The 18154-nt window shown below is 41.3% G+C and overlaps 1 protein-coding gene across 2 annotated transcripts; it reads right to left on the bottom strand.

Annotated features, from left to right (window-relative positions):
* Positions 1–14554: 14554 nt before the first annotated feature.
* On the bottom strand, positions 14555–17655 carry LOC107809064 (uncharacterized). Of its 2 annotated transcripts, XM_075240848.1 has the most exons (3): positions 17109–17655; positions 16414–16576; positions 14555–16138 (listed from the first exon to the last, which is right to left on the bottom strand). In XM_075240848.1, the coding sequence occupies exon 3, from the start codon at positions 16115–16117 to the stop codon at positions 15041–15043; it is 1077 nt and encodes a 358-aa protein (XP_075096949.1). In that variant the 5' UTR covers positions 16118–16138; positions 16414–16576; positions 17109–17655; the 3' UTR covers positions 14555–15040. The 2 variants fall into 2 exon arrangements, with proteins under 2 accessions (XP_075096949.1, XP_016489142.1); XM_016633656.2 differs by lacking the exon at positions 16414–16576.
* Positions 17656–18154: the final 499 nt, after the last annotated feature.

Below are 18154 nucleotides of genomic sequence, written 5' to 3'. Positions count from 1 at the left end.
AGCGGGTAGAGGGTTATGAGTTCCCGGATGGTACGGAAACATGGCATGCTCATTCAAGATCTTTTACTGCAAATAAGATCGAATGGACATTTGGGTAGCTCTCGGTCAATGAAGTAATTTATATGTCGGTTGAGGTATGTTTTCTGCTATTGATGGGTCTTCAGAGTATCCAGCCTTATGCTCTGCACCGAGTTCTATGTCAGTTAGGCCGATACCAGACCATCCCACACAATGAGGATTTGAGTCGGCAGGTTATTGAGTTGGAACCAAAAGCCGCTTTTCCAGAAGAAAAGGTGCATCGGATTTGGCATCAGTGCAGATTCTTAGAGCCTAGAACTCAATTACGAGATCTATCCAGAGGCAAGGTGGAGCCTAGTTACACTGCTTGGTATGGTAAAAGATCCTGAGTTCATCATGAGCCCGAAAGGCTCGCAAAGAAACCCTATGTCCAACAATTTACCGACAGAGCACAGGTACAATGGGACTGGTTGACCAAAGAAAATGAGTACCGAGCCACCATAAGCAGGCTAGAAAAGCAAGTCATGGACCTTCAGTTTGATAATAGGTTGCAAGCCGCCGCAGATGAAGGCGAGAAGAAGAAGTTAACTCAGGAAAATGAAGCCCTCAAAGCTCAAATCCGGAATATGAAAATAGCTGCTAGAAACTCGAAAAGAATCCGAGCGGATGAAAGGCTTATAAGCAGTCTGAAAAAGAAAACCCTTGAGTATCAAGATGACCTAGAAAAGTCTGAGGCCAGTCTGGCGAAAGCCTGGGCTCAATTGGCAGAAAATGCAAAAAGGCGGGCACAGTTTGTGCGGCAAATGAAAACAAAGTATGAAAGGGCAATCACCAGCCTGAAGAGAAAAATGACTACCCTCGAGAATGAGGCAGTCAAGCAGGCCAAGGACTTTAAAGCTGATAGGGAACACTGTTATGATTTGATGGCTCGGATGGAGGAAGAAATGCAATAATTGCAAAATCAACATCTCCATGACACTCAGGTGTTAGAAGCCCGGAATCAACAGGTCGGGCGTCTGCTTTAGGAAAAGGGTAGAATCCGAGAGTGGGTCAGAGCCATTGCCGACTACATTGTTGTGAAATGCCAAGCATGTGAGGCTATGACTCACACCACTTTCTTCGCGGCAGTGATGACGTTTGTCCGACAGATAATGAGTGATTTGGAGAGGCTTCAAAGGGATCTTGCATATAGGCCCATAGCGAGACCGAATGATGTCCCGCGGGCCCCAGGAGCATTTCAGGCATTAATGTATTCATGATTTTCATTGGAGTCTGTCAGTCTGTTTGCAAGTCTGTATTTTCTATTATTGGAGTCTGTTAGTTGGTTTTTGAGTCTGTTGTTTTCACCTTTCTGTCAGAGTCTGTTGGTCTTGTTTTGAGTCAGAGTCTGTTAATTTCCCTTTTTGAGTCTGGTAAAATGAGTGGTTGTAATCAAAACTATTTTATTTTATGGAAAAAATTTGAAAATCCTAAAAATATTTTGTTATTTATTTTCTGCACTTATCTCCAAGAACTACGCTTGGTCTGAGTCATGCGAGGTCATGATACGTAGGCAATCTTCATAGTATTCGACCACAACCAAATGAAAAGAAAGAAAAAAAAGAAGAGAGGAAAAACAAGAGGGAAAAGAAAAGAAAAGAGAGAGAAAATAAGGAACCGTGAGAAGGAGATAATGGCAAAATAAGAGAGAGAAATAAGAGAATAAAAACAAAGCGGAAAGAATGAAAAGGAGAGAAAAAGGGAAGTTGCAAATAAAAATAAGGAAAAGCCGGGATGACGCAAGCAGCCGATCAAATGCATAATGGAAACGGTTAACTTCTTAGGTGCATTCACACCTCAAATGTGCAGTTGCTTATCTGTTAAAGCCCTAATCTCTAACTTTTTATTGATAAAATTACAGTTCAGGCAGGTGGTTAGTTTGATTGGCATTGTGGCAACTCACTCCTACAACACCCGGTCCAAAAACAAGCTGAACATGGCCAACCAGGAACTTGAGGCAAGTATTGTCGATCCGTCAAAACAGGTGGAAGAATCGGAGGTTAATCTGATAGATGAGTTGTATAAGCTGAAGCAGCAGATGGCTAAAATGTACCAAGCATGGGCAAAAGGGCACCCACCGCCAGTTTACCCCACCAACCCTGCTTTTATCCCGCCATTAGCTCAGACCCAGGAACCTCCCTCTGTGAACTCATCTCCGGCCTTTCCCCTCTACCAACAATGCCACAACACCACTTCCCATACATCACAAGCTCCACCACCCAAACAAATCTCGTACCCTCCTCCACCAGTCACTCCTGTTTTTGTGGCACCCCTACTTGCTGCATTACACCGATCCTCCAGTGAGCCTCTGTTCCAGACTCACGAAAACCAGTATTACCCTCGGAGCCCACTTTCAAGGTTCCAGAACCCTATTCCTACACTCCTCATTTTGACCTCCCTACGGAAACCGAAAAACCATCTAAAAATCCCGAACAGGAGGAGATGTTCAGGAAAGTTAAAAGCCTGGAACAGTCATTTAGAGACATGCGAGGGTTAGGAGGTCAAGTAACTGTGGCCTACAAAGACCTATGTCTATTTCCAGATGTGCAATTGTCGGCAGGGTTTAAGATGCCCAAGTTTGAGATGAGTTGCTAATAGCATATTTCAGTCAAAGTCTGAGTGGTTCTGGAGTGGTACACTCGGCAAGATCACAGAAGATAGTACACATGGGATGATCTAGCCCAGGCATTTGCTTGTCACTTCCAGTACAATCTCGAGATTATTCTGGATCGTCTGTCTTTGACGAAACTTGAGAAAAAGCACAATGAGAGTTTCAGAGAGTATGGTTTTAGGTGAAGAGAACAGGAAACAAGGGTTGACCCTCCAATGAAAGAAAGTGAAATGGTGGATTATTTTCTGTAGGCCTTAGAACCTACTTATTATGGTCATCTGGTATCAGCTATAGGTAAGTCATTCAATGAAGTGGTAAAGATGGGCGGTATGGTAGAAGAAGGGCTCAAGACAAACAAAATCATGAGTTATTCGGCTATTAAGGCAACCACCCAGGCCATTCAAAGCGGAACTGGGGGAGTAATTGGAAAGAAGAAGAAAGAGGATGTAGCAACGATTAATTCAGGAGCTTGGTTCCGACCCAGGGGTTCACCTCACCACTATCATCAGCCTCGTCCCCACTACCAAACCTACCCTCATACCCCGTATAATCCACCCCAACACTACTACCCACCACTAGACCCCCATTTTTCTGTCCACCATGCCCAAACATACAGCCAACCTTTGACCCACGCACAATGGCGTGCGCCAGTCCTACAAAATACATACCCAGCTCCATAAAATGCCTATCCACCCCCAAGAGCTTACCGAAACCCTCCTGGATCAGATTTCCGACCCAACCAAGCATTTAAGAATGAGAGGTTGCAGAAGAAGAAAACCTTCACTCCATTGGGAGAATCCTATACCAGTTTGTTCCACAGGTTGCAACAATTGGGTATGCTGAGTCCGATCAAGCCAAAACTGCCAAATCCTCCCCCGAGGAATCTTGATCACTCTGTGAGTTGCGAATATTGTTCCGGTGCTTCGGGGCATGACACAGAGAAATGCTGGCAGTTGAAAACAGCTATTCAAGAGCTCATTGATACCAATCGAATTGAGGTACAAGCTCCGTAGGCGCCCAATATCAACCAAAATCCATTGTCGGCCCATCATAAGACAAATATTATCGAGATAGTACATAGGGGAGGAAAGCCCAAGAAGCCTTCATAGACCGTCACGATGATTCGGTCCAGTGAGGTCAGGCCAATTGAAAATCCAACAAATGAGAAGTTAGTGATCAAGTTGAAAGGGACAGACAGTAAACCATCTGTGGTAGTTGAGAAGGGGCCCTCAAGTGAGGTTGCAGTGAAACAAGAAAAACCAAAAGTGGTGGTACCAGGGGTAGCGAACAAGCCTGTGGTAATTGTGGAGGGTGGTCGCACAGATCCTGTCATTATCAAACCTGTAACCCAGCTACCAATAGTCAACAGCAAGGCTGTCCCGTGGAATTATGAGCGGGTGACAGTGACTTACCAAGGAAAAGAAGTTAAAGAGGAAGTCTATGAAACCCACGGATTGACTCGGTCTGGGTGATGCTTTGCCCCCGAAGAGTTAAGAAAAGCTAAAACCTCCAAAGATAACCCAGTACTAGTGAAAAAGGTTGTGACCGAAGAAGAGGTAGAAGAGCTTTTGAAAAAGATGAAAGTGCAAGACTATTTTATTGTGGAGCAGTTGAGGAAGACGCCTGCTCAGATTTCACTGTTGTCATTGTTAATCCATTCAGATGAGCACTGTCGGGCCTTGATGAAAATCCTGAACGAGGCCCACGTTCCTGACAAAATCTTAGCAAACCACTTGGAAAAGATAGCCAACAAGATTTAGGTAAACAGAGTCACTTTTTCTGATGATGAATTACTCATGGAGGGTACTAAGCACAATAAAGCCCTTTATCTTACTGTGAAATGCGAAGATTCCGTGGTTACCCGGGTAGTGGTCGACAATGGTTCCAGTGCGAACATTTGCCCTCTCTCCACTCTGAACAAGTTGAAGGTGGATAATGAAAGAATTCACAAGAACAGTGTCTGTGTTCGGGGATTCGACGGTGGAGGGAAAGATTCAGTCGGTGACATAGTGCTTGAGCTTACAATAGGGCCAATTGAATTTATCATGGAGTTCCAGGTGCTAGATGTGGCTGTTTCTTACAATCTGCTGTTAGGTCGACCTTGGATCCATGCTGCCAAAGCGGTCCCATCCACCCTGCACCAGATGGTTAAATTTGAATGGGAAAGATAGGAAATTGTGGTGCACGGTGAGGCTAATCTGTGTGCTCACAGCAATGCCATTGTACCATTCATTGAAGTTGAAGACGACAAGGGGCCATGGGTCTATCAGGTTTTTGACACAGTGTCAGTTGAGAAAATTCCAGAGGGGAAGGGCGTTCCAGTTCCAAAGGTAACTGCCACGTCAGTCATGGTGGCTTTTGAAATGTTGAAGAATGGTTTTGTACCTGGTAAAGGTTTGGGTGTATCTTTACAAGGTATCGTACAACCAGTGTCTCTCCCCAAAAACTTGGATACATTTGGTTTGGGGTTTAATCCCACAATTGCGGACATAAAAAGAGCCAGAAAGTTGAAACAGAGGGCATGGGTCCTCCCAAAGCCCATCCCACGTCTCTCCAAATCATTTGTCAGGCCTGGCACCAAGAGACGCCCAGTAACGACAGTTCCTAGTTCTGTGGTTGGTCCTGATAAAGAGTTGATTGAAAGGTTCGAGAAGTTATTCGATGATGTGAACATGATGGAAACTGGAGAGGGTTCTAGCAAGGCAGATGTGCAATTTTATTGGGCCCAGTGCAAAGATTAACAATTGGGAAGCTACTCCTCTCCCCACCAGAAAGGCGTTTTGGTAGTTTGCTTTGATTTTCTTTCAATTTATCTGGATTATTCTAGGGTTGTAATTCAGATTCTATGTTCCGTCCGTTTGGATATATAAACCTTGTTATCTTTTAATTTCAATGAAATGCAATTTCCCTTTTTCTTCATTCCTGATAGTTTTATTTTTGTTTTTCTTTTCTTCTTTGAACAGTTCTTTTTATGCTGGTTCAATGACATGACATGCATGAGGAATCTCCAGCCCAGCCTTAAAAGCCAATCTAATTCTGAAATAATAATACAAGAAATAGATTGCGAGGATGAATTGGAATATGATGAGGATGAGGCCTTTGAAGAGATTAGTAAAGAATTAAGTCATTTTGAAGAAAAATCCAAGCCTAACCTAAATGATACAGAAGCAATCAATTTAGGCGACCAAGATAATGTCAGAGAAACTAAGATAAGTGTTCATCTAGAACCACAAATTAGGGAGGAGATAGTTAAAGCACTGTTTGAATACAAAGATATTTTTGCATGGTCATATGACAACATGCCGGGTCTAAGCGCTGACTTAGTGGTTCACAAATTGCCCACTGACCCGGCATTCCCTCCCGTCAAGTAGAAATTGAGGAAGTTTAAAACAGACATGAGTGTAAAGATTAAAGAAGAGGTCACAAAGCAGTTTGAGGCAAAGGTCATTCGGGTCACTCGGTATCCCACTTGTTTAGCCAATGTAGTACCTGTGCCAAAGAAGGATGACAAGACCAGGGTGTGTGTTGATTACCGTGATCTCAACAAGGTAAGTCCCAAGGACAACTTCCCACTGCCAAATATCCATATTATGATTGACAATTGCGCCAAACATGAGATTGGGTCTTTTGTGGATTGATATGCAGGCTATCATTAGATCATAATGGATGAGGAAGATGTAGAGAAGACGGCATTCATCACGCCATAGGGAACATACTGCTACAGGGTCATGCTACAGGGTCATGCCTTTCGGTTTGAAAAATACTGGGGCAATGACAACCATATTCCACGACATGATACACAAGGATATCAAGGTTTATGTGGATGATGTAATCATAAAGTCTAGAAAGCAGTCTGATCATGTAAGAGATTTGAGAAAATTCTTCCAAAGGCTTCGCAGGTACAATCTTAAACTCAATCCTACAAAATGCGCATTTGGTGTACCATCTGGAAAATTGTTGGGATTCATAGTCAGCCGTCGAGGTATTGAATTAGACCCGTCAAAGATCAAATCTATCCAAGAGTTGACACCCCCAAGGAACAAAACTGAGGTGATGAGTTTATTAGGGAGGTTGAATTACATCAGCAGGTTTATTGCTCAGCTTACGACAACTTGTGAGCCTATCTTCAAACTGTTGAAGAAGGATGTTGCGGTCAAGTGGACAGACGAGTGTCAATAAGCATTTGATAACATAAAGGGGTACTTGTCAAACCCACCTGTGTTGGTTTCACCAGAACCATGGAGACTTTTGATTCTGTATTTGACGGTTTTGGACAATTCGTTTGGTTGTGTGCTGGGTCAGCATGACATCACCGGCAGGAAGGAGCAGGTTATCTATTATCTCAGCAAGAAGTTCACATCTTACGAGGTTAAGTACACTCACCTGGAAAGGACATGTTTCACCCTAACTTGGGTGGCACAAACGTTGAAGCATTATTTGTCATCTTACACTACTTACCCCATCTCTCGTTTGGATCCATTAAAGTATATCTTTCAGAAGCCTATGCCCACAGGAAGGCTCGCAAAGTGGGAAATTTTTCTCACAGAATTTGACATCGTCTATGTGACCCGGACTGCGATGAAAGCCCAGGCATTGGCCGACCATTTGGCCGAGAATCCGGTGGATGAAGAATATGAGCCGTTGAAGACTTACTTCCCTGATGAAGAGGTAATTCACATCGATGAGTTGGAACAAGTTGGAGAGCCAGGTTGGAAAATTTTCTTTGATGGAGCTGCTAACATGAAAGGCATTGGGATAGGAGTTGTACTTATTTCTAAAATAGGACATCATTACCCAGTTACGGCTTAATTTCGTTTCTACTGTATTAACAACATGGCTGAGTACGAGGCATGCATTTTGGGTTTGAGGTTAGCAGCAGACATGGGTGTCCAGGAAGTCTTGGTCTTGGGAGACTCGGACCTTTTGGTGCACCAGATTCAAGGGGAATGGGAAACACGGGATTTAAAACTCATACCGTACTGGCAATGTTTGCATGATCTTTGTCAACAGTTTCGATCAGTAGAGTTCAGGAATATTCCAAGGATCCATAACGAAGTTGTTGATGCTTTGGCTACCTTGGTGTCAATGTTACATCATTCGGATAAGGCTTATGTTGACTCATTGCATATTCAGTTCCATAATTAGTATGCTTACTATAATGTGGTAGAATAAGAGCTTGATGGTGAGCCTTGGTTTCACGATATCAAGGAATATATCAGGATGGGGGTGTATCTGGTACAAGCCACAAGTGATCAAAAGAGAACAATTCAGCGGTTGGCAAGCGGATTTTTCTTCAGCGGAGGGGTTTTGTACAAAAGGACCCCGGATCTCGGATTGTTGAGATGCATAGATTCTAGACAGGCCACAGCTATCATGACCGAAGTACATTCTGAAGTCTGTGGACCACATATGAGTGGGTACGTGCTAGCAAAAAAGATTCTCCGAGCAGGTTATTATTGTCTCACCATGGAGCGAGATTGTATTAGTTTCGTGCGCAAGTGTCATCAGTGCCAAGTTCATGGAGATTTGATTCACTCTCCGCCATCTGAATTGCACACAATGTCTGTACCGTGGCCTTTTGTTGCGTAGGGGCATGGATGTCATTAGGCCAATTGAGCTAGCAACATCAAATGGGCACAAGTTTATTCTGGTGGCCATCGACTATTTCACTAAGTGGGTGGAGGCTAAAACGTTCAAGTCTGTGACCAAGAAAGCGGTGGTTGATTTTGTGCACTCAAATATCATTTGTCGGTTTGGGATACCAAAGGTTATCATTACAGACAATGGCGCTAATCTCAATAGTCATCTGATGAAAGAGGTATGTCAGCAGTTCAAGATTACACATCGCAATTCCACCCCTTACCGCCCCAAGGCAAATGGAGTAGTTGAGGCGGCCAACAAGAATATAAAGAAGATACTTCGGAAAATGGTGGAAGGTTCCAGGTAATGGCATGAGAAGCTGCCTTTTGCATTGTTGGGTTATCGCACTACTGTTCATATTTTAGTAGGGGCAACTCCTTATTTGTTAGTATATGGCACTGAAGTAGTAATAACCGCGGAAGTTGAAATTCCGTCCCTTCAGATTGTCACTAAGGCCGGAATTGATGATGATGAATGGGTCAAAACTCGCATGGAGCAACTGAGTTTGATTGATGAGAAAAGATTAGCAGCAATGTGTCATGGCCATTTGTATCAACAGAGAATGACAAGAGCATATAATAAGAAGGTGCGTCCACGGAAGTTTGAAGTGGGTCAGTTAGTATTGAAACGCATTCTTCCTCATCAGGCTAAAGCAAAAGGCAAGTTCTCCCCAAATTGGCAGGGGTCGTTCATCGTACCTAGAGTGTTGTCCAATGATGCTTTATACTTAACAGACATAGAAGGTAAGTGTGTAGAAATGGCCATCAATTCCAATGCGGTCAAGAGATATTATGTATGATTTCTTTGTTTAAATTGTATTTGTTTGTACTTGGCATATTTTGAAGATTGGAAGGACGAAGGCATTTTGTTATGTTATCTAAACACTTTATCCTTTATTACCCCTTTTTGAGCCTTATTTATTTCCTTTCATTCCCCTCTTTTGGAATCAGTGGCAAAACTCGGAAACGCGAGAGCAAAAGATAAGTAAAAGAAAAGAATGAAAAGAGAAAGAAAAGAATGGAAAAAAAAAGAAAAGAAAAAAGAAAAGAGGAAAAAGCAACAAAAATAAAAAGAAGAAGAAAAGAAAAGAACAATCACAACAACAAAGCAATTTCTACGACATGAACTACGTTCGACCTGATTCTTTTTAAGGATACGTAGGCAGCCTCACGGTTCGGTCCCATCAAACAAAAATCCAAAAGTCCCCAAGCAAAGAAATTGAGGCAAAAGTTGTGGTTGTTGCAAGAAATTTGATTCCGAAAGTTGTAATTTTGAACCCATTTGAATTGTTTTGAGCCTTTTGACACCCTTTCTTTCTAACCCTATCCAAAAGCCCATGTTACGGTCCAAATAAAGACCTTCTGATCAGTCTTCGAGAGATGCCAAGTCGAGCAAGTAAAAGTGATTCATATTAGGGGCAACACTCTGGTCCAAACAGGAAAATGAAAAATGAGAGAGTCTTATTGGTGAAAACCCTCACGGGCACCGTAAGGCGACGAGAGCTGAGAGAAATAAAAAATGAGAGAGTCTTATTGGTGAAAACCCTCACGGGCACCGTAAGGCGAAAGTGAGTTGAGAGATGAATAAATGAGAGAGGCTTATTGGTGAAAACCCTTCAGGGCACCGCGGGCTGAACAAGGTCAAGGTTTTGGCGAAGAAGTCAGGTTATGGAAACTCCGGGGCAACAAAGTATGGCAACTGAAAGTTGATTGGTTGGACAGATTGGGCCGATTAATCCGAAATGCATGTCATGATCATTGGTACCAGCTGTTCCACTCAGATAAGTCTCTTTCCCTTTTCCTTTTTAGCAAGTCACTCAGTTTTGGATTTTCTTTATCCTTAACTCTCAAGGTCATTGCAGTTCAGTTCTTTTGGGTTTCATTTCTCTAAGATGTTTCAATGTCAGTCTTGGTCAAGCAAATAAGAAAGGATTTCAAAGCTCACTACCAACTTCAAAAATTGCAAAGCACAGTATGGCCAGAACATACCAAAGATAGTATGATGTAAAGTGGGATATAAAGTTCCAGCGAAAGTTCCATCGGCGGAATGATTTAGTAATTTCATGGGAGATGCAGAGGTTCAGTTAAAGGGGTCAGAGGTGTAAAACAACGGTTCGGGTATAGAACACTCAGTTCATCTGAGGCCATGTGGGTTAAAAGTCAGTCAGAAAGTCAAGCGGTTCAGGGCCAGTTCGGGGAAGCCCATCAAAACAAAGCACGACAGCGGGGAAACCTTCAGCAAGAATGCCATCAATTAACCACCACATTTTAAACTGACAAGATTTTTCTTTGATTGAAATATGGGCAGAAAGTTTCGTTGTTTCGGAGAAACCCTCCGTAAGGAAAGGCAAGCACCAGACAGGTTTGACCGTAAATTTTCAGGACCCTCCTGGAAAATGGGACCTAGTTTAAAATTCAAAATAATCAGGAGTAGCATAATCTAGCATAAATGTACCCCAAAGGAATATAAGTTGTCTTCAAAGTTTGCATGTTTAAGATAGGATTTAATTAGGAGTTTTCAGGACCCTCCTGGATAATGGAATGTAGTTTTAAAACTTGCTTGGATAACAAGACTTAGCATAAGATATACCTTCAGAAAACATAATTTAGCTTTAAAATTGTCATTTAAATAGGAGTTGTCAGGACCCTCCTGGATAATGGGACCTAGCTTTCAAATTCTTAGTAATATTTGGTAACATGATTCAGTTTAACACTCAAATATGTGCCCAGCTACCAAACTGGGGCAGGAAATTTTCTTTGTTTTGTCTATTTTTGCTGAAATCAGGTACCCACTTGGAGAACAGGGAGAATACAATTCAAGTTCAGTAGTCAGGCGCCCACCTGGAGAGCACGGGAATACAGTTCAAGTTCAGCTATCAGGCGCCCACCTAGAGAGCACGAGAATACAATTCAAGTTCAGCAATCAGGCGCCCACCTGGAGAGCACAGGAATACAATTCAAGTTCAGCAGTCAAGCGCCCACCTGGAGAGCACGGGAATACAATTCAAGTTCAGCAGTCAGGCGCCCACCTGGAGAGCATGGGAATACAATTCAAGTTCAGCAATCAGGTGCCCACCTGGAGAGCACGGGAATACAATTCAAGTTCAACAGTCAGGCACCCACCTGGAGAGCAAGAGAGTATAATTCAAGTTCAGTAGTCAGGCATCTACTTGGAGAAAGGGAAAGCATCTTAGAGTACAATTCGAGTTCAATAATCAAGCGTCCACCTGGAGAAAGGAAAAGAATCTCAGATTACAATTCAAGTCGGCAACAAAGGGATTTCACCGGGAGAATACAAGTCAACAAGGCAACGAGAACCACAAGAGCAAGTTTGAAGATGTAGATAGGATATTTGTAATGCATAGATCATAGTCTAGTCTAGTTTCTTTTTATTTATGACATGATGTAATAAGGGGTTCAGTAAGCAGTAGCAGCAACAACAACAGTGAAATCATAGCTTCATCGTAGTCCCAGCTACCAAACCTTCCCGAACTACACTGACCTAATTTCTTTATAGCCAAGGGATATGTAGGCAACCTCGGAAGCAGGATGCGGTCAAATCTTTCAAAAAATGCTTCCCACGGAGTATTCAAACGGGCAAAAATCACTCGTATTCGCTCACTTTATCTTTACACGAAAACTCTTCGTATTTCCGAGCAAAGAGGGGCAACACTAACTCGATTTCAAGTCATTTCCTTTGATCCCACAAGTGTATGAAGTAATATGCTCGTTAGGGCCGGTTGTCCCGTTATATTTGGGTATATCGGGCATGCGAAACTTCTTGGGAATGGGCATCGGAGCCGCACTCGGGGGGAATGGTTTTTGTATAAGCTTTTTGGTGTCTAGACCTTTCAAAACTGGAGGTGCCCCCGGTATCTGGTCTACCCGGGAGTTATAAGTTTTCACCTTCTTATCATTGTCTTCAATTTTCTTTTCTCCGAACTCAATCCTCTTAGTTAGTTCCTCTAGCATTCTCATAATTGTGGGGTCAGTCCCCAAGCCACTTTCATCGGGACTTTCCAGCGCTGGTTTAGTACGCCGAGTGTTTACTGGTTCAGCTGTGTTTGGAGGTCTATTCTGACTCTGAAGTTGAGCGATAGCGATTTGCTGAGCTTGCAGCATCTCGAATATCACTTGGAGGTTGACTCCCCCATTTCCCATTCCTTGTATTCTTTGGTCACTGGATCGGGCTTCCCTGTGTATATTTCCTTTGGGGTCCACGCCTAGATCTGCATTCAAAACGATGTACGAACTAACATCAACAGGTTCCACATTTGGTACTTCCCCTGGGTTTATCGGTGGTACATCGACTCCTGTGTTGCTATTTTCTCCAAGACCTTCGTTGCCATGAATGGGTGAGTTTTGTGAGCTAGACATATTTCAACCTAAGAATCCAAAAACCTTGACAAGACTAAGTGTAAAAGCAACGTGTGTAACGAGAATAAGTAAAGAAATAATCACTATTATCTTTAGCCCCACGGTGGGCGCCAAACTGTTTACCTCGAAAATACGAGTAACAATTAAACTTGATTTGTGGTTTTAAAGATATGTGATTTAGTTCAATACCAATTAATAATCAAGAAATATGAATTAGAAATGAATGAGACAAGTGAATCAAACCAGTGTTACTCAACAGCAGTGACCTCGAGGTGGGCTTAGAACAGTAAGAACAATTAAGTAAGAAAAATAATGTAAGAACAATAGAGCTAAGGACAATTCTGATGAATAGTAGGCCAAAAAGTAGAGAGTATATTATTTTCTCAATGATTAGATGATGTTACAAATGATTGGGGTCCCCTTTATGTATTAGGGGAACCCTAAATAAGGAATATTTCCATTTACAGTAAGGAATATCTTGGTACAACTGTCTAACCGCCTAGTATGGAATCACACAATCCTATTCGGGGATTTGCGCCATGACTTTGGGGATGTGGCAGGAATCTAGCTCATTCCGGTACAAATCCATAACGGTACCATTTCGGGGTCGAGCATACTTGGCCCTGGTATCCCTCGAACTCCTATCTCCGGGCACTGCACTTCTGTCTTCGAGCTCAAGTCTGGTCAGCCGATTTCGAACTCGACCTCGCTCGGACTCGGACCTAGGACGGACCTTCGAGCCTATAAATCGAAGGCATGCGATTTTGACCGTATACAATATTACAAATAATTATCCGTAATGAGTGAAACCAGCTACGATTCCTCAGTTTAATTGGAATACTATGAACAGCAGTACTTTATAGGTGGCAGAAATTATTGGCATTTAGGAATTAAACACATTATTGGACCTAAATAATAGAAAGGTTACATATGCAGAATTTTTAGCCAGCCTAGCTGATACACGAATAATTGTGACAGAGCAGGGATTAGGTTCCTTCTTTTTTTGCTTTTTTTTTTTTTTGGGGGGGGGGGGGGCGAGGGGCGGGGGGGGGGGGTTATTATATGTGTACCAGAACAAAAAGCCAAAAATAGATCAAATCTTTCATTTGGTTCTCTCTCAGTTTAAGGACAACTAAGCACGTCTATTACAGAAAATCCAGTAGGAGTGGCATATTCTGTCAACTAATATTCGTTAAAAGCTGAGTTAACATGCAACCTAAGCAGCTACTTTATCCTGCAGATCTTGTTCATTAGCTGTTTATAAGTAGGGAGATTAAAATTTTAACGATGAAGATGGAATGGATCCAAAAGTTGTTTTTATATAGATGATGATGTTATAACCCGCTTGCATTCAAAATCACTCGCTTGTGATTGTAGTCATTCGCTGAAAAGACGAAGTATGGATGTAATTCGGCTCAAACAAAGTGAGAGAGGTAATAAATTATTATCGTTCAGTTCATATGACAGAACAAAGCTTATCAGGTCCCAAGAAATGATCATATGGCACCAAATCAACATGACGCATCTACCTTACACATGTAGAGATACAAGGTAACTCTGCTCACCAAGAAGTGATCATATGGCTAAAAGTCACTTTCTTTTTTTCAACTGGAATTCAGACCTTGGTCTCCCATGTTTGACCCACTTGAACTACCAATAAATCCAAAACTATTCTTACACATTCCCATATAAAGAATTATTTATATTAATATATTTTGAAAACAAGGACTTACTAGATAAAATCCTATATAGTGATAATGATATGCAAATGAATACAAGCCATGCTTCGCATTAAGCAATAACCATAGAGATCGCAATTACCTGGCTTCAGGGTCACCAAAAATCAAAGCTAGTTAATCAATCAAAGCAATGAGCAAAATTGGCAACCTTGTTATCAAGGATTTCTATGTATAAAGTATAAACAAAAGCAATAAAAGAACACTATAAGGTCAGAGAAAATGCAACACAAGAATACATATGAATAAATTAGTCCCTATCCAAAAATTTCCCAACATGAGGAAAAGCCCAAAAAATGTGAAATATTATCTGGGAGCATAATCAGAAATGGTGTACACTATGGAATATAGAGTTATGCACAACTTTAAACTAATAGCAGCTCCCTCCCCATTTGTCGAACAGACATGCCGGATCCTGAAAAGATCTTCTCTAAGAAGTATATACAAAACAACCCTTCACTCCCCAAATCTGAGTACTCATCCAAACATTCAAAATAGTTTGTAGGAGACATAATTGTTGGACATCTTGCAGAATCCTCAATATGGGCTTCACAAGGAGCAATGCGAAACTGCACCCTCGACATTTACAAAAAAGAAAAAAAGAACTTAACCTTCCCAGATCAGCCACTTTCTCTCATGCAATTACCGGGCAATAGAAACTTATATCGATCTGCATTTTCCAAAAGAAAAGCTGGAAGGTGAACGGCTGAGTAGGAGTGCAGAATAGGTCCCATTTTGCCTATGATCTCTCTGAAAGTGTACTCCTCCGGTAGCATATCAAATAAATCAGCCCCTTCGCAAATTACCTTTTGCACTCTCTTTGGATTCAGAAAATGAGAAAATCTGACCCTGTCAAAATGGCTGTAGGCTTTCATCTTGAATATAAACTCACTTATGAGGCGGAAACAAAAGCTACAATGCCACCCTGCATCCGCCAAGATGATATCTGACTGTCGAAAATGAGCATACCTCGTCTTACCAGATTGGTATCTGTGTACAGAAGCTCTCCAGCTATTGTTATCGACAAGGAATTCAAAAGAGTAGAGATAGTTCTTCAACCGAAGATGAAGAACTGCAGGTATGTCATCGCACCACCTCAAGAGATTGATGGTATGTCTACTAGGTATCTCATCAACATCCGACATTATCAGCAAATCATCATCCTGAATACCAGCTTGTTTGAGGAGATAATCCAATGCAAGTCTCTGATAAGCTTCCTCAACAAAAGGATTCTCTCCTTTCCTAAATCTCCCCGGGATTTGTCCATATGTCAGTCTTGATTCCACAAAGTCAAACTGATCTCTGTGATTAGCAAAGTACGAAGGCTTTGGCAATCCGGTGAATGTTGAATTTGATTCAAGCAAAACAAACTCTGTTATATAAGGGTATAACTCCTTCCACCGTATGGTAAGCATCTCCACCTCATTACTAAACAACACTGCATCAAAGACACGCCTAGGGTACTCACGAATTCCCCACCCATGAAGTTTACAGAGATTCTCCATTGACACATTCTCATGATAATAGTGAGGCATTTCATGGAAAGGCTTTGGCGGCTTTTCCCACAAAGGCCGTAGGAAGTAAGTGATTTTCTGTCCATGAACATATATACCAAAGATACTAGTTGGCATCAACACAAAAAGAAAGATATATGTTTTCAGGTCCAAGCCACGAAGGATGCATTTTAATCTCGTCATGCTCAAGGCTCGACCAGCGTCCTGCAGTCAACAAAACCATGGTTTGAGGAAACTAAGAACCGAGGATAGTACTCATCAATGGTACAAAAAAGCATACACATCCTGTATCCCAGAGCTCTAATTCATAGGCAAAAAAGCTATTGAATACCAAAATAAACTACGGTATTTTAAGTTTGCAGAGCACACATTAAGTAGAAGCAAGATAAGTCCCGAGCAGAGAAAGAAACCTCATCGTATCCTGTCGCAAATTAAGACAGGAACAAAAAACGGGAAAGAGGTAGGGGATTATTCAGTACCTAACCAGATTGTATTGTGCTCATTATTCCTGGGCTACACCTAGCTTAGCCTATCCAATATCCGAGATGTCCGTGGGTAAGCAACCGCTGCTTATCAATTAATAGAGCCAGCTCCACGTCCGAGCCTTCGGCTTCTTAGGCACATGAGGAAGCAGCCTAACATCTTTTCAATCGAAATCCCAATCAAAGACAAGTTCTACCAAGGCCACCCCACGATGAGTAATTCCAGATATATGCTTAAAACAAAAATTATGCTTCAAGCAAAAGTAGAGAGATACTTGGTGCTACGGTAAGAAAAGAACAAACAAACTTGGTGAAGGGGCACTTTCATTTAACATAAAAGGAAAGTACGATGAAAAGGAACAATCTAGAAGGCAGAATTCTCACAATCTCCTTCTCCTTGATCAAAATGATTAAAAAACAGCCAAAGAAAAAGGAAGCAGAGCAGCATAGCATACAGGAATATAGAACCTCGAATCAAATCAAATCTAGCTTCTTTTTTTGAAATACGGGCTAATACTTCAAACATTCTTTTGTATCTAGAAAATTAAAAACAGAAACAGGAAAAATAAAAGCAAGGAAACCAAGAATGCAACCGCAGAAACAAATCTAAAAACATTAATCAATGATTTGACATATACATTAAGGAGAATATAAAATAGTTGAAGAGGAAAAAGAAAAGGAGAAAACTTTACCTCATAACAAATATCATCCTTCTTCTTAGAACAATACCCAGATTCCCCTTCAGACAAGATATAAACTTTCTCCCAAAATCTAGTGATACCCCACATCTTTCTCCTTTTCTCTAACTGTATTTCTATCTAACCCCCTTCAATTTACAGATCAAACGCCAAATCAACCAACAATTCCACTTGTAATGCAACCTGCAAATCAATCAACCAAATAGTTGATACCACCTAGTTCCGACTCAGAAAAAAGTGGAAAGATTTATAAGTAGAGCAACCAAAAATATAAAAAACTAGATTATTTTCAAGCCCTTGAAAATAGTAGTGACCCTGAAAGAATGAGTTGAAGAATAATAGTAAAAATAAAAAAGATATAATAATAAAAGTAAAAATAGGGAGGAATTTGCGGAAGAATGAAATTAGGAGACAAAAATATAGGCCAGAAAGGGTGAAGTGTTTTTATGGGGTGGGCAGTTGTAAAGAAGATTTGAAGGAAGCCGTTTCTCTTGTCTTCTACCCCACTTCTACCGGCTAATACAACAAATCATTTGTTTCTCTTCTTTTTATTTTCAATTAGGGTACGATAATACCCTTTACATTACATATTTAAATATAGTATGAAGCAAAATATTTGTATAAACGGTGCCGACCAGTTAGAATTATCTTAGAAAGCCTCAAATATTGATTATCAAAATTGACCGTCAGTATTTTTCAAGGCTATTGCACTTGGACATAGTGGTGGTAAAATAGTTAAAAGAAAACAGTTAACCACCCATATTATCCACTAAAAATGGGTTGGATAATGAACTTTTTTAAAAACGGGTCAAATATGGATAAGAATCATATTATCCATTTAGAAAATGGATAATCAATGGGTAACTAATGGATAACCAGTGGGTCTAACTTTTACATTTATAAAGCCTCAAATTGGGGGTTACTCAAGTTAGGGAGATTAGGAATTCTCCCAAAAGTGATCATATGCAAGAATTCATCTCATATTATCCGTCGGTTAACCCGTTTTTTTATCCGTATTAAATATGGGTCCGATAATTTAT

This window comes from Nicotiana tabacum, chromosome 20, assembly GCF_000715075.1.
Source record: "Nicotiana tabacum cultivar K326 chromosome 20, ASM71507v2, whole genome shotgun sequence".
NCBI lineage: Eukaryota > Viridiplantae > Streptophyta > Magnoliopsida > Solanales > Solanaceae > Nicotiana > Nicotiana tabacum.
The sequence above is the reverse complement of the archived record's forward strand: the minus strand, read 5'-3'. Positions and strand labels throughout refer to the sequence as shown.